The 16,548-nt window shown below is 50.9% G+C and overlaps 1 protein-coding gene across 1 annotated transcript in view; it reads left to right on the top strand.

The window, feature by feature from the left end:
- The window catches only part of ZNF618 (zinc finger protein 618), an 80,940-nt gene that overhangs the window by 47,315 nt on the left and 17,077 nt on the right, over positions 1-16,548 (top strand). The window contains exons 8-11 of the mRNA XM_082843078.1: positions 114-173; positions 715-804; positions 10,400-10,639; positions 14,258-14,338. Of these exons, the coding sequence (XP_082699204.1) occupies positions 114-173; positions 715-804; positions 10,400-10,639; positions 14,258-14,338 (471 nt within the window). The remainder of the gene's footprint in view (positions 1-113; positions 174-714; positions 805-10,399; positions 10,640-14,257; positions 14,339-16,548) is intronic.

The raw sequence follows: 16,548 nt of genomic DNA, 5'->3' as shown, positions 1-16,548 counted from the left end.
TCCACCCTGTGGAGTAGCTGCTACTCTTTTTGGGGGATTGTAGATGATTGAAGTTTCTCTTATATTTAAAATTTTGTATTTGTATTTATCAGTATTTTATAATTTTCCCCCAGTGAACAATATTACATCAGAAATTTTTAAGAAGAAAGAAGTTAGGCAGTGCCAAAAGAGAGGTAAAGATGAAGTCCGGTGGGACCCAAGAGGAAGACGTGGCCCCTTCTGCCAGGGGGTGGGGGGCGTTTGGGGGCAGGGAAGACCCTGGAGACAAGGTGACCCACCTGTGGCCATTGCAGAGGGCAAGGCTTGAAAAGGGGCTGATAAAGAGGTTGGCACTGGAGGTCAACTCAGGACACCACCCATTTCCTGAGCACCGGGGCCTGGGGGTGGAGCGATGGAGGAGGACAGCGTGTGCCAGGTACTGTTCTAAGCATGTGACATACAAATTTAATCCTCACAGCAATCCTATAAGGTGGTCCTATCATTGCCCCATTTTACAGATAGGAAAACTGAGGCACGGAGAGGTTATTAGATTTGCCTAAAGTCACACAGCTTGAAATAGAGGAGCTGGGATTTGAACCCTGGCGGTCTGACTCAAGGGGGCTCCTGATTCTAGTTGGTGGTCCCAGAATGAGGAGGGGTTTGCGGGGAGGGAGCAAGCTGCTACTTCTGGATGGGAACAGGCACCCATTCCCACACTCTCCTCTCCTTGGACAGAAACCGGCAATTATACCTGTGAATTCTGCGGAAAGCAGTACAAGTACTACACGCCCTACCAGGAGCACGTGGCCTTACACGCCCCCATCAGTGAGTACCTTCTCTGGTTGGGGGAAGGGTGGGCCAGCCATAGGCTGAGGCTCTGGAGTTTTGCCAGGGGAGGGTGAAAGCACAGGTGAACTTGTTCTGGGTCAGCCTCTAGGTGTCCAGGTCTGACCTGGGGCCACTTGACTGCAGGAGCAGGGAAAGCCCCACCCTTAAGCCAGGAAAGTCTGAGTCCTGCCCTGGTGGTCTCAGAGGCCTGGGCCCATGTGGATTTGGGGTTAGGAAGGGTGGGCATCATTCACCCAAGTCGTTCAGCAGCCTTGTCCTCAGCTTTTCCAAGCACCTCCAAATCATGTGCTTCCTGAGTCGCCACCCCCAAAGGCAGCACCATGCAATGCAGCTTCAGTCTGAACCAGTGCAGGGCCTAACCCAGGCTAGAGGATGGTCAGTTAGACAAGACAGCTTTGCCCTTGGAGGTAGAAAGGGTAAGAAGTCAGAAGGAGTGCCAGGCCGTCCTCAGAAGCCCCGGGTATTAGTCCCAGTGGAGTCACAGGCATGTGTGTGGCCTTGGGCAGGCCCCCAATCTCTCCCTCCTCCCCTGGCCTGGGAGGGAAAGGGTTCTAAGGATCCTTCCCACAGGGACATCTGGCCTTCCATTCTCCCCATGCGGCTGATTTCCCAGCTTCCCTTTTGGATGTCAGAGGGGTCTGTATCCTTAGATCCCCAAGTATATGAGCTAAGAGGGCCCTCAGTCCTCAGCCAAAGTTCAGACAGGGCGGGGCTTAACCACATTGCAGGGCAGTAGGGCGGGGTGTTTAAGAGGTATTTGGGAGTATCCCTGCTTTTGTTTGTCGCAAAAGAGCTATGGGGATCCCACTCCAGTCTGTGGATGGGAAGGTTTAGGTTCAGGGAGGGGAAGGGATTATGCAGGGTCATCAGGGTGCAAGGTGCCTAGAGGGCCCAACCCTCCTGGAGCACTGGCAGTAGCAGCACAGGCCCCTGGGCCCCTGAGGGCTTTCAGGTGGGCAGGGAGGGGTGTCCAGAGCTCAGGCGGTGGAGGAGGTAGCTTCCCCAGGAAGTCCTGCCTGCTGCGCAGAGCGGCAGGACTGAGGGGTCTCCCTCAGATGGGGAGCACCCATCCTTAGGTGGAATACTGGGCTAAGGTTCTCATACTGCTCGGCCCCTGACTGCTGGGTAACCTTGGACCTGTCACTTCCCTTCTCTGGGCTCAGGTTTCCCACCTGTGGGAGCTCTCGAGGTCTTTTCAGCCCAGGGGTCTGGATCCCAGTCATCTCCAGTATAAGGAGACCCTCAGGCAGGCATCTGCAGTGGCGCGATTACAGGAGCCTCTCCTGCCACCCATGCTAAGCATGTATGGGTTATTTATTGCCCACCACACGGCCAGGTCCTGTGTGGGGGAGAGAGGCCACGGCTTACACTGGGTGGCCACTAACCCATCCATTTGACCCACTCACGGTGCTGGTGCTGAAGCATCAGGGCTGTGGCTTGAGCTCCATGGCTCAGACCCCTCTGGGGATCCCGCTCTCCATGGGCAGGGACAGGGGCAATTGTGTGTGGGTACCTGCTTACCTGTGCTCTCCGGGGAAGCGGCAACTGCCCCGCTGCCTGGTACCCAGAGGGGACGCTACGCAGAAAGCACTTACAGTTAGGTGTTAGTTACAAAGCCATCCTGCAGCTTGGGTTTCAGCCTTTGGAGAAAACCTTCAGTGCTGTTTCTGCTCTTTCCCCAAATGGCTCTTGCTGGAACAAGTTGAATAAGGTCATGGAGTTAATAAGAGGAGGAGCTTGGCTTGAACCCTGACAGGCACCCTCCAGGCCCATACTCTTAACCGTGAAGTTCTCCTGCATCACATGTCAGATGGTACAGCAGGAAGGGGTGCTTCGTTTGTACCCTGATTACTTCCCTAACATCCAGGTACTTCTCTCCTGAAAGGCTGTCTACTCTTTCTCTGTTCCTCATTTTCTTGTTCTCTCTATTGTGAACTCTCTTTGTCTTTCTGCATCTGTTTGTTGAGTGCATCTCTTCTTTATTACTGAAGTCTAGGGACTCTGTGATCATCTGTGTTTAAAATTACAGAGTGAGAGATTTAGGTTAGATGCAACAGAGGATTGATTCTCCAAAGCTGACCAAGAAATAGCCCCTCCAGTGGCCTTTGGATCTAGATGTTTGTATGTCCATGGGTTCTGTGTGGAATTGGGGGCCGGACTTGATGGCTTCATCAAGTGGTACTCAGGGCCAGGCCTTGAGAGACCCTGGGTCTCCTGAGAGCATCCAGAGAGCCGTAGGCTGACTGGAAGGAGGTCTAACGAAATGGAGTCATATAATATGTACTCTGGGGTCTGACTGCTTTCACTTAGCAAAATGTTTTTAAGATTCATACATGTTGTATATATCAGTTCATTCTTTTATTTTACTGCTGAGCAATATTCTGTTGTGTGCAAGTACCACAGTTTGTTGAGCCATTGGCTTGTTCATTTGAATTGTTTCCAGTTTTAGGCTATTATGAATAAAGCTGCTATTGAAAATGCTTGTACTAGGCTTTCTGTGTTCATTTCTCTTGGATAAATTCCAGGGAGTAGAATTGATAGGTCATAGGGGAGAGTATGTTTACCTTTTTAAGAACTGACAAACCATTTCCCAAGATGACTGGGAAATGCGCCTTTCACTAGCGCCTTTCACTCCCACCAGCCACAGATGGGAGTTGCACTTGCTCCAAATTCTTGCCAACAATTTGGTGGTAGGAAGCTACTCTGGTGAGTGTGTAGTGGTATTTCATTGTGGTGTTAATTTGTATTTTCCTGATGACTAATGATGTTGAGCACTTTTTCATTTGCTTATTAGCCATTCGTATATTTTACTTTGGAAACTGTTTAAGCCTTCTGCCCATTTTTTTGGTTGGGTTGTTTGTCTTTTTATTGTTAAATTGGAGGAGTTCTTTATATACTCTAGATCCACGGTCTTTATCAAATATATATCTTGTGGACATTTTCTCTCAGTCTTTGGTGTGACTGTTGATTTTCATGTAGTATCTTTTGATGAGCAGTTTTTCATTTTAATGAAGTCTAATTTATCAGTTTTTTTATGGTTAGTGTTTTCTCAGTTCTACTCAGGATATCCTTGCCTACCTCAAGGTGGTGAAGATACTCTTCTTTATTATCTTTTAGAATCTTTATACTCTCAGCTTTTACATTTAAGTCTCTGATCCATTTTAAGTTAATTTTTGTGAATGATGAGAGGTAGGATTTGAGATTAACTTTATTCCATATGACTGGTTGTTCCAACACCATTTGTTGAAAAGATTGTCCTTTTTCCATGACATTGCATTGAGACCTTTGTTGAAAATCAGTTGAATGCGTAAGTACGTGTGAGTTTATTTCTGTTCCACTGATCTATTTGCCTGTGTTGGTGCCAACATGGTCTTATTTACTGTAAGTCTTAAATCAGGTACTCTCAGCTTTTCAACCTTGTGTATTTTTAAGAATATTTTTCTTAAAACAAGGAACTTTGCCTTGCAATATAAATGTTAGTCTTATTGCCAATTGCTACAAAAAACTCCAACTGGGATTTTGTTTAGGATTACACTGAATCTATCGACCAATCTGGGGAGAAGAGACATCATAATAATAGTCGATCTTCCACTTCATGAACATAGTATATCTCTCCATTGGTTTAGGTCTATTTAAATTTCTCTCAGCAATAGTTTGTATTTTCAGAGCAGAGGTCTTTTACATATTTCGTTAAATTATATCTAAGTATTTTATGGGGTTTTTTGATGCTCCTGTGATTTTTTTATTTTCCAGTTTTTGTTGCTATGATTTTTGTATATATTGAATTTGTATCCTGCAACTTTGTTAAATTCACTTATTAGTTCTATTAGCTTTTTTCTAAATTTATCTGAATTTTTCTTGTACGTACTGATGTCATCTGCTAATAAAGACAGCCTTACTTCTTTTTTTCTAATCTGTATTCCTTTTATTATTCTCTTTCTTCCCCGTTATGCTGATTAGGACCCTCCAGTTCAATGCTGAATAAATGAAATGTGTGGATATCTCTGCCTAGTTCCCAATCATAGGGTTCAGTTTTTCATCGTTAAGTATGATCATTTCCATCATTAAGTATTATGTTAGCTAAAATAGGTTTTCATAGATGCCCCTTTGTCAGTTGAGGAAGTTACCTTCTATTTCTAATTTACTGAAAGTTTTTATCAGAAATTGGTGTTAGGTGTTTTTTCTGCATCTGTTGAGATGATCCTATGATTCTTATCTTTTATTCTGATAATGTGGTAAATTACATGGATTTTTTTTTTTTTTTTTTTTTGCGGTACGTGGGCCTCTCACTGTTGTGGCCTCTCCCGTTGCGGAGCACAGGCTCCGGATGCGCAGGCCCAGCGGCCATGGCTCACGGGCCCAGCCGCTTCGCGGCACGTGGGATCCTCCCGGACCGGGGCACGAACCCGCGTCCCCTGCCTCGTCAGGCGGACTCTCAACCACTGCGTCACCAGGGGAGCCCAACATTTCTTATACTGTAGGTCTGTTGATGAAAGATTCTCTTAATTGAAGGTGTTTTTATTTCACCTTTTCTTTTGAAGGATATTTTCTTTGGATATGAAATTCTAGGTTGAGATATTTTTCTTTCAGCATTTAAAAAATGTCATTCCTTTATCTTCTGGCTTATGTTGTTTCTGATGAGAATTCAGAGATCATTCTGATTGTTATTCTGTATTTAATGGGTCTCTTTTCTCTGAATGCTTTTAAATATTTCTCTATATTACTAATTTTCAGCAATTTGATTATGATGTATAGTTTTCCTCGTGTTTATCCTGCTTGGGGTTCACTGAGCTTCTTAGATCAGTGGGTTTATATTTTTCCTCAGATTTGGAAAATTTTCAGCCAGTATTTCTGCAAATATTTTTCTTCCCCAATCTCTTCCTTCTCCTGTTGAGACTTTAATTGCATATATATTAGATTGTTTTATGATGTTTACAGATCATCAGTTGAAGCTCTGTTCAGTTTTCCAGCCTTGTTTTCCCTCTGTGTTTCAATTTGGATAATTTCTAGTGTCCTGTGTACAAGTTTACTGATCTTTTCTTCTACGGTCTTACTTGTTTCATTAGAAATGTCCATCAAATGAATGTTACATTTCAGCTATCGTATTTTTCGTGTCTGTAATTTCCACTTGGTTCCTTTTTACATTGTTTCTTTCATTATATTCATATTATCCTTTAAGTGTTTGAGCATATTTATAATTGCCGTGTTAAGGCCCTTGGCTGCTAACGCCATCATCCCTGTCATTTCTTTATGTTCCTGTTGATTTTTTTTCTCTTGATTCTTCCCCACATTTTCCCACTTCCCCTAACAAATAAGTTTTTATTCTGTGCTGAACATTGTGGCTGCATATGCTGTGTTGCTGAGTGTGTGGATTTTGTTGTCTTCTTCTAAAAAGTGTTGAATTTTCTTCTGGCATCTGGCAGGCAGTTCATCTACTTACAGGTCAACTCGATACTTCAAAGCCTTGTTTTAAAGCTGTGTTAGGGCAGTTCCAGAGCAGTCCTTATTCTAGGGTTAGAGTGATCCTACTGAGGCATGGCTTTTCTGGGTCTCAAGTGAATGCTGGAGGTATTCAGCAAGATCTCTCCTCTGGCAGGTGGAACTCAGACCTCTCCTCGCCTTTCGCCACCTCTGAATCTTCAGTCAGCTCCCCGCACCCCCCACCCCGCCCCAAGCAGCTGTTGGTTGCCAGTCTTTGCAGAGGCTCCCTCTGTACAAATACAGCTTGGTGTTCAGCCAGAGACTTCAAGGGGCCCCTCTGCCCGTTTCTGGAGTTGTTTTTTTGCACAACTGCCTCCTCTTTGTTATTCTTCCCTGTCAATTCCAGCTGCCTCAGAAGCCCTGAACTCTGATCACTGTCTCTCAGATCAGTGAGATTGCAGCGCATCCTTCGAGCTCTACCTCTGTGCTGTGGTCCAGAGGGTCTATCCTGGCAGAGAGCTGGGGTGATCCTGGGGCTCACAGCAGGTCTTCTTTCACGAATCACAGTCTTGCACCATCTACATTCAGAGTCTGGAAATTCTTGTTCCGTGCATTTTGTCCAGCTTTACAGTTGAATCTGGAGGAGGGCTAGTCCTGTACCAGGTATACATACCATCATGGCCAGAAGTGTAAGGTCTCCAGTTCTCCTTCTACGACGAAAATCTGTGAGCAGTGGTTCCCAAATTAGATTCCTCTTGCATCACCTCTCCCTTGCGTTCCCTCCTCTAGCCTTTGAGCACCCTATTCCCTTTTGCCTCCAATGCGTTTCCACTCCCCTCTACAGCGTTAAAGGTTTCAGGGGAATCCTCTGGTCTTCCCTGCCTCTCCGCTGCATGGTTACCTTTCTTGAATCCTTATAGTCTCTGAATTTCTGTTCCAGTTAAATTTTCAGCTTTACAGAAAGAAGAGACCACGTGCTGCCTTATTTTTAATATCTCTTATGTGTAAATATCTCATACCTTTCTTACTAGGCCAGTCTGCCAGTCTGAATTGCTTGCTTCCTTTCTCAGTGAGAGCCCAGGTAGGAATATCAGCCTGATAACATTCCATGTGAGAAAGTCAACAGATGGAGCAAAAGGTTGAGTGAAATGAGTTAGGAGCCTGGGAAGTTTATCTTGGCTCGGCACTGATCTCCTCTGTGACCCTGGCGTGGTGCCGTACCTCTCTGAGCCTCTTTGTCCCTAGCTGCCTTATACCCTTGGTACCAGTGGGAGGATAACATGTGAGAAGCGTCTTTCGCCCTCTCTTGGGCATCCCATCTTTAATGTGCTCTGTTTAAGTGGTTCTGAGCCATTCGTGCTTTGATTCCTGGTTCCACAGTATCTGTTGAGCACTTCCTGTGTGTTAGGGAATGTGCCAGGCACTGAGTGCGTGGTTGGACCAAAGTGGCAGAGACCCTACCCCCACGGAACATACAGGGTAATGGGGAAAGAGACATTGATCAAAGATCACACCATGGGTCATCATTGGCGGCAGTCAGATCTTGGAAGGGAACAAGGGAGGCGACTGGAAGATAAATGACCAGGTGGGGTATCAGGGAGGGCTTCCGGAGGAAGTGATGTTTAGGTGGAGGTATGTAGGACCAGCAGTAGTAATCCAGGCAGAAACTGGAGGGAAGAACATTCCAGGCAGAGGGGATACCATGAGCAAAGGCCATGAAACTTGGAAGAGAGAGGGGTTGACCGAGAGGGCAAGAAGTGGGCAGGCCCCAGGCAAGGGTTTACTGTATCATGTGCTTTTGGGTGTCCTGAGCTCCCTGCCACAGGGAAGGAGGGGCTTTCCCACACGGAACGCCAGGATTTTGACAGCAGGGTCGCAGACCATGAAAAGATCTGGTCCAGAGGGTCTCCTAGAAACCATTCTGCGGGTGGAGACGAGGCCTAAGAGGGGAAGCAACACGCTCTGTTATTGCTCAGAAATTCTCTGTCCCTTGTGCCCAGGTGCCCGGGGGTGTGTTAGTGCCTAAGGGGACCACATGGCCTGTGCAAAGACCTCCATGAGAAGCTGGCAGGCTTGAGCCCCCGTCCCATCCTGGCACTAACTTTCTGTGTGGCTGTAAACTTATTAACCATTCTGGGCCTTGGTTTCCTTATTCCTAAAAAATACCATTAATAACTGTTTACATCTGAAGAGTAGTTTACCGTTCAAGGTGCTTCCGTGACCTGTGTGGATTCTCACAAAATCCCTGTGAGGTTGGTAGTGCAGAGATGGGTGTCCTGCTTTCATCAGTGGAGGTGAGGTGGGGAAACTGAGGCCAAGAGGGGAAGTAAAGAGTCCAAGACCGCAGAAGCCGGAGGTGACAGGCTTGAGATTCAGAGGTGGGCCAGGCTCACCGCACACTCAGTGCTGGTTCCGTTAAACAGTGAACCACAAGCTGTGGTCCCCAAACTGTGCTTCAGGGAGACAGGGGAGAAATCAGAGGTGGGACGCTGGACGCCTCCCTCAGAGTTTGATGTGTAGGTTTATCCCGTGGCTAAGAAAAAAACAATTGAGAATTGTGAGATGAGCCACCCTTCTGGTTGAACTCGGGACCTTCAAGGTCTTTCACTCTGAAAGGGAGGGAGGGAGAAAGGGGGATCATATGTAAGTATCCTTCCCCACCCACCCGTCTCCAGTTCCTGATTGAGAAAGTGAGAATCTGGAGAGTGGGGTGGCGGGGAAGAGGAGTGGCGGGGGACATCTGTGTTCTCCACAGACTGAGCCTGGGGGTTTCCTCCTGGGGCTTGGGGGGGGCAGGTGAGGGCTTGCTTACGGGGCCACGACCAAAGGACGCCCCATCCCCAGCTCCTGGCATCTGGCTGCTACTGAGGTGGAAAGGCAGTGACCTCCCCAGAGGGACAAGGGAGGCCAGCCTGAGTCCTCTGAGCTCACCTCAGGGCCTCGGGTCCTGTGTGACCTTGAACAAGGCCCTGATTCCTGCGTCTCTGGGCCTGGGCTTCCTCCGGCCAGGAGTAGGCAGACATGGAGGGTCAGGGAGCGCCCGTCTATTTTGGCTATGAGAGTCGTGGGCGCAGCGTCTGGTGCCCAGGATGGACACTGCCCTGGGAGCAGGGGTGTAAGAAGGTCTCTCCTCTGCCCCTGAGGCAGGCAGCAGGGCAGCGTCCTTCCCAGGCTCCGGCCAGGCTCTGCAGCAAGGTGGTGCCCTTGAGATGTTCCCAGTGCCGGTGGCTTCCGTGAGCCCCCGGTCAGCCCCGGAGGGGTCCCTTCTCTTGCCGTCTGGTCCACTCTTGCCCTCCGGGAAGAGTTGCAGTTGAGTGAAACCACTGCCTCCCCTTTTGGTTGGAAGGTGGCACTGTGGCCACATTCAGGGGCTTGCCACCCCGGTAACTACGTCTCTGGGCAGCGTGCAGGAGGCTGCCACCTGATACCAGCCGAGCTGGAGACCCGCTGAGGGTCAGGGCCCCCCACCCCTGTTCTCAGTAACTCCAGTTTCTGCAGAGAAGGCGGGCAGGGGAGGCAAGAGGTGTGGGAAATGGTGACACAAGCTGCCCCTAACCCCACCGGGGAGCTGCTGCACTGATTTCCATTAAAGCGTCAGGTGTTGGGTCGAGCACTGTCCCCTGAGATTGTCAATCCCAGGCAGTGCCCAGGAGTTCCACGAGCCCCTTCCCGTAAGACCGTGGGGCGACATTGGGCCCTCTGCTCTTCCCCTCTCCCATCAATCGACCCTGCACGTCTCTGCCTCTCTGTTGTCTATCATTGCTGCTGAGCCAGCCTGCCTTGGAAGGAAAAGAGGCTCGGGAGTCAGCATTTTAGAAAATGCATTTGAGCCGGGGTTGACTAATTCAAGTGCCCCAAGCATGGGTCACAGGCCGAGTTCTTAGACACGCAGAGCCTGGGTTGGTCAAGGGTTATGGGTGACCCAGCCAGTGGGCTGGTCAGTGGCCTCCAAGTAATGCTGAGTGTGAGCTGGCGATCAGGCTTCCCTCGAGGAGAAGCTGGGGAAGGTTCTAGACTCCCAGACTTTCTCAGGCTCCAGGTGGGAGCCAGAGCCCTTGCTCTCTGTGGACCAAGAAGTTTTGGTCCTCGAGCGTAGGGGTACTTGGTCGGCTCCAAGCTCCCTCGGCAACTGAGAGCGTGACCCTCTCAGGTACTGCCCCCGGGTGGGAGCCACCGGACGATCCAGACACGGGGTCTGAGTGTTCGCATCCAGAGGTCTCCCCGTCTCCACGCTTCGTGGCAGCGAAGACCCAGACGAACCAGTCGGGGAAAAAGGCTCCGGCCTCCGTGGTCCGATGCGCTACCCTCTTACACCGCACCCCTCCAGCCACCCAAACCCCGACGTTCCGCACTCCAAATTCGGGATCTCCGGCAAGCAAGGCAACTGCAGGTACCAATGGCCTATGTTACCCTCACACTTCCTCCACTCCCCGCCCTTCTCCCCACCTGCCACAGCTGTGCCCGGGGTCATTGTTCCCTTGCAAGAGCGAGGGTGGTGGTCCCTAGCTCTCTGGGACGAATCTGGGTCCCGGCTCTGCCTCAGGCTGGCTCTGTGACCACGGCAAGCCACCTAGCCTCTCTGAGTCTAGGTTTTCTTACCCTAAATCAGAGGGTTGTACAAGATGGTTTGCAAACTAATTTTTTCTCCCCAAGTCATGGCCTAAGGGGTTTTAAATTCTTTCAAATTAATTGCCAACATTTGAGCATTAGGAGATTTATATATGAAACTTTTGGTTTCTGGCTTACACTGAAAAGTCAGATCCGGCAGTCCTGGGCCCACTTTCCTCAGGGTAGCAGTTGCCTTGGGGCCGAGGCACAGCTGCCTCCTTCAGTAGAGCGTGTGCTCTCCGGTTTTCCACAGTCCCCACCACTCCCTCCTGCCTCCCCAATACAGTGGCCACGTGGCAGGTGCCATGTCTCATTGTGATCACACTGTTGTCTGTCTCACATCCAGCCCAGTTCATCCATTTACGTCACCTGCCTGGACCCTCTTGGCATGAGTTCGCATCCCCCATTTTTCAGAAAACCCAGTCTAAAAACTCATTTCTACGAAGAGCTGCTCTCCGTGAAGAAGAGTGTTTGGCTGGGAGCTCTGTTCTCTTGGCCTCCCTCTACCTCACTGTTCAGGAACCCCCTCCATGAGCCATAGCCCAGCGGGAAGCCAACGGATGCCCACTCCAGTGTTGTCTGAGTCTATGCAGAAAGGGCTCAGACTCTGGAAGGGTGAACAGGCAGTGAAACGTGCACACCAGCCATTTCTTACCAGTTATCGGGGAATAAGACACACTGTGTGCTGAGTACCAGCTAATCAGGAATCCTGATTCACACCTGGATGGAAAGAGCCTTGGGCCTTCTCCCTAGATATGTGGGATGTGGGGTAGAGTGATGACTTGGTCATTCTGGGACTACGGGCCTTTCAGATACCCTCAAGAGGCCCAAAGTTATCCATTAAAAATATACAAGTGATCAAACTGAGAACTCACTCAAATGAACCAGGGGGCTGGACCGATTACAGCCACGTGATGAGTGGTGCTCGCCTTTCCTGTGGTTCAGAAAGCTAACCAGGAGCAAGGATGTGGTTCTTAAAAATATTTGAAGCTATGCTTAAGTGCTTAGATCTCCCGAAAGGAGAGTAAGTAGTTAATCAACTTGGAAGGTAATGGTGTTCAGCTACTGTGTAGAGAAGAGCTAGTAGCCATTGTTTTTTGGCAACAGTAGTTATAAATTAGTTAAACAGGCTGGTCGTCACGGACTTATTGGTGGTAGATACTGGCTTAACTAAATAATGGTTCACGGCTTTCAGATCTTGATTTTACTCTCGACCTTGTGGCTGGGAGTTTTTGCATCTGCAGTTTCTGCAGAGAACTGCCTGTAGGGCCTGTGTGGTCTATGGCAGCTCTCAGAGGCCAGAGTCACCAAGTAAGCATCACAAGCAATGGGGCTTGCCTCTGGCCGCCTTTTTGTGACCTGGAAGACTTGTGATGGGTGTCACACCTGGACTAGTAGCTGCGCAGGTCAGGGGACACCAGGTTGTGAGCCGGAGCCTGCATGTTGGAGCTGGAAGTCATCACTGCCCCCGTCATGCTAGAACAGGCAGCCGCTCCCGTGCGTGTGTGTGTGTGTGCGCGCGCGCGCGCGCGCCTGCGCGGGGATGTCCCTTATGAAGCCGCTCACTGGTTTTCAGCCAGAGGTGCCTATAGCAGGGATAGCTGATCAAAATCTGCTTTACCAGCTGAGCCATAGGAGGCTAATTATAAGAGTTTGTAACCTTAGTTGTGCTGAATTGTACCAATGTGTTGGTCAGGCTGCACGAAAATCCTCCATAGATGGGTAACCGTCCCCTGCATGCATGAGGTTTAAGATGGCAGAAGGAACCACTTCCCTGCCCCAGCCCTTTTTAAAAAGGAAGCATCTGTCCCAAGAATGAAACCTCCTTATTCTGCCATCTTAAAGGGTTAGGAGCTTAGTCAGGCCCAGGAACTTGACAACCTCACTCTCTCTGGGTTTTCACCTATAAGATGGGCATGACAGCGTGGACCTCATAGGGCGATTGGAGGATTATGTGGATGTAAAGCATCTGGACCAGTGCCTGGCCCATAGCAGGTGCTTCGTAAATAAGAGTCCCCCCGTTTTTCCTAGGTGGAGAATTGAGGGGCTTTCTTTGCCAATTTACAGATGGTATCTTGAAGTGGGCAGGTGTGTAGCTCTCAGTCCAGGCATTTTACAGACACAGTTAGAAGAGAGGGTCTTGTGTGTGATGTTGTCAACAGCCTCTGCAAAACGGAGGCTGCCTCAGGAGGCACTGTCAGAGTCGGGGGCGGGGGAATTGAGCAGGGCCTATAGGAGCCACCTGGGGCTTCCCTTCCCATCACCCCAGTGATCGTCTGGAACCTCGGCTCCCATAGTATGAGCGCTTGCCCTCCTGGCGTAGGGTGGCCTGGGTGACAATGGCATTTCCCAGAATCACCATTTTCGAAGGATGTTAAGGAATCTCATATTTTTAAATGGGCTTCAGTGGCCGATTCTATTTGGGAAGGTTGGGTTCAGTGAAGCTAGATGGGTCTCTCTCCGGTCGAACTTCTCAGAGCCTTTGATATCCTCATGCAAGCTGTTTCTCCTTAAGAAAAGCTGCTGGGTCAGCTGCTCATCCCAGATTGACTTGTTCCCAGAAGCCTTTATATCCTGGCACATCCAGCATCCCCACTGAGCAGCTTGGAAAAGCCGTCACCTTCTGGCTCAGACGTTCGAGACAGAACGTGGGTGTCTCCCACCTGGTTGGACCCTTTCTCTGACTCCGGCGTTTACAGAGAGTTCTGGGAGAAGGCGAGCCACTCAGGAAGGCACGTCAGTGGAGACACCCCAGAATCACTCAGGGAGCCAGTCCCTTGCCCCCGGTGAACCGCGACCAGACCTCACCTGGTCTTTGGCCTCCCAGGGTGTGGGGCTACCCGGCTCAGCCTATCATGACATCTCGGCCACCCAGGGACCCCTTCCACTCTCTGGCCCTCCTCTCTGCCGGAGCCACCCCCAGAAGGCAGTCTGTCACCCTCCCCGCTCCTTGGTGGGGCCTGTGTCAGCAGAACCTGGCAGATCCACATTACTTAGTGTCACGTGTGGCTCCCCAGGGGTCAGAGATGGGAGACCCTGGCCTGTGTACCATCTACTCGATCAGTTGGAGCTCAGGAGTGCGCCCACATCCCACACACATCCCCCCCGTGCCTGGACCTCCACCCACCCTGGGCACTGTCGGGGACCTCCTGGGACCCTGACGAGGTATCAGGCAATTCAGGTGAGCCTGAGGAACTGCAGGTTTGGGGTTTGGGGTTCTGGAGCCCATCCCTCTGCTGGTTCCCCAGCATAAAGCCTCAGGCACTCACGCAGCCCAGGGGCCGGGGCAGTTCCCACGTCCCTGGCCTCCCGAGCCCCCTCTGGCATGCCCCTCCCTTCGGACCTGTTGCTGACCCATCACCGTGGTGTTTCCTTGCTCTCTCCTCTCCCCACCCAGCAGAAAGCGCTTTCAGTCGGAGGGTAGAAGGCAAAGCACAAAACCACTTTGAAGAGACGAATAGCAGTTCCCAAAACTCCAGCGGTGAGTGTGCCCCGTGACAGTCACCCTGTGCTGCCGCCTCAATCCGCTCCGGGACCTTTGTGGTGCGTGATGGGGCAGGGTGTCGGGAGGAGGCTGAGAGCAGAGCATTAGAGGGCGGCCAGAGCCCGGCAGGCAGAAGCGGGAGGGACATCCCTCCGGGCCTCAGGAGCATCTCCGGGACTGTGGATCCTCTTTGTCTCTTCCCCATGGAGAGAGGAACTCCCCTGCCCCATGACCTGTGTGATATACTGACTTGGATGGCCCCCTTTGAGCCATTGCTATGTTTATAGGATGAACATCACAGCCATTTTTTTTTTCCAGAAGAAGCAAAGCGGGTACAGTAGAGAGAGCTGTGGCCTAAGAGCCGGAGGCCCCAGGTTCTGGTCCCCTTTTGGACCTGGAAACATCCAAAGGTTCCCTTCCAGCCCCTACCAGCCCAAGTAGGCTTGCCTGAGGGTCCCAGTGGTGTTTTGGCGCCCCCTGGTGGTTGCCTCCTGCAGGACTCTAGTGGAACCCTAGAGCACCTTAGAGCAGCCGAAAGCCACTGTCCCCAGCCAGACCTGGGGCCAGCCTGGCGGAGCCATGCGTGTTCACAAGCAGCCTCTGCCCGAGAAAGGCACAGCAATCTGGTCTACACAGTGCCAGCCAGGGCAGGGTGTAAAAAAGATTTTGATACTTCCTTTATACTAAGGTAAGCCATCACTCACTTTCTTGCTCAATTAAAGTTTAATCCACCAGATTAGGTGTTGGCCTGTGCTCAGCGCCGTGCTGGGCACTGCCTGGGTGCAGACAGATGATGCACGTGGCTTGACCACCAGTCAGGGGCTTAAAGAAACATCCAGGAGCGCAGACTTGCACGTGCAAGCTTCCTCAGTGATCTGAGCTCCAGCCGAGGCTCGACCCCAGCTCCACCATCCACAAGCCGGTGACTTGAGCTCGCCTCTCAATCTCACCTCTGCTGTGGAATGAGCGTGGCACACACGTCCCCGTGGTGGGGAATATTCAGAGGGTGCCCTGCAGAGTTCACACACTCACATGGTAGGCTGTTTGGGAGGTGGTGGTGTTTTTAAGTAAACCAAGTGATTTGATGAATAAGTGCTCCGAGGAAGGGAGTGAGGTGTGCCGTGGGAGCCCCGAGAATGTTGCCACGATCCTTTAAACCGTAGAGAGCATGTCGACTTTTCCAAACGGCTTCATCCTTTTGGAAGCTATAACCCACTCAGCCCCTCCAAAAGGTGAGCCTTAAAGAACTGGAGTGACTGGCCCAAGGCCACACAGGAATAAGCAGCAGAGCCAGGACTGAAACCGCGGTCTCCCGGGAGCCTTTGTTCCCAGCCAGCCAGGCTGCACCCCCTGCCTCTCCTTCCACCAGAGCCGATGTTCAGAGTTGGGAATGACGGTGTGAAGCGCTGCTCCCGCCGGCAGCCACCATTTATTGAGCGCTTACTGTGTGCCTGGCACGTGTTCAGAGCTGTATGTGTCTTAACCTGTTTTCATCCTTACCACAGCCCAGTGAGGGTCAGTGTTATTGTTATCCCCACTTTTTGGATGAGGAAACTGAGGCTCAGGTGACGTTGATTGTTGCCCCAGGTCCCCAGCTTGTGAGTGGTGGAGCCAGGATTCCCGGTGTAGTCCGTCTGGCCCCGTTCTGCCGCCTCCTGCCTGTGAGGCTCGGCTGACCGTGCCAGGAAGCGCGGGGAGCTGCCAGCAGACAGAAAAGCCCTCAAAGCGCAGCCCTCCCTTGGCCTCTCTGGTGTTTGGTGCCAGACAGTACCACCCCGGTGCCAGGACCTAGAAGCAGCTCCCAGCTCCCTGTCCTGAGCCAGGCGGCCACACGTGGATATTTTCTCCTTGGCGCTCTGTGGGCTGACTTTTTGAAAGTTGGGGGTGTCCTGGAGGGATGGCCCCGACTGATCTCGCCCTGCCCGTGCCCCAGCCCCACCCCAGCTGCCCCCTCCTCTTCCGAGAGCCCATCTGGCTCACTACTTCCTAAGGACAGAAGTAATGACTGTCATCTCCGAGCACCAGAACCAGAAGAGACTTAGCTAAACTGTTTCTCTTTTGCAGAAACTGCAAGTCCCCTGATTTCCAATCCTTTCCCTCTCCTACAGAGTAAGTGATGGTCCCGTCGGGGGGCTGGAGAGGGCGAGGCAGGGTAGGGAATGAACTCAGCCAGCCACACGTTCGGGACCTCCCCAGAGCATCAGACC

The sequence above is a fragment of the Leucopleurus acutus genome (genome assembly GCF_964270905.1).
Source record: "Leucopleurus acutus genome assembly, chromosome: 7".
NCBI classification, from domain to species: Eukaryota; Metazoa; Chordata; class Mammalia; order Artiodactyla; family Delphinidae; genus Leucopleurus; species Leucopleurus acutus.
Note: the sequence above shows the minus strand (reverse complement) of the source record. Positions and strands in the feature narration are given on the sequence as shown.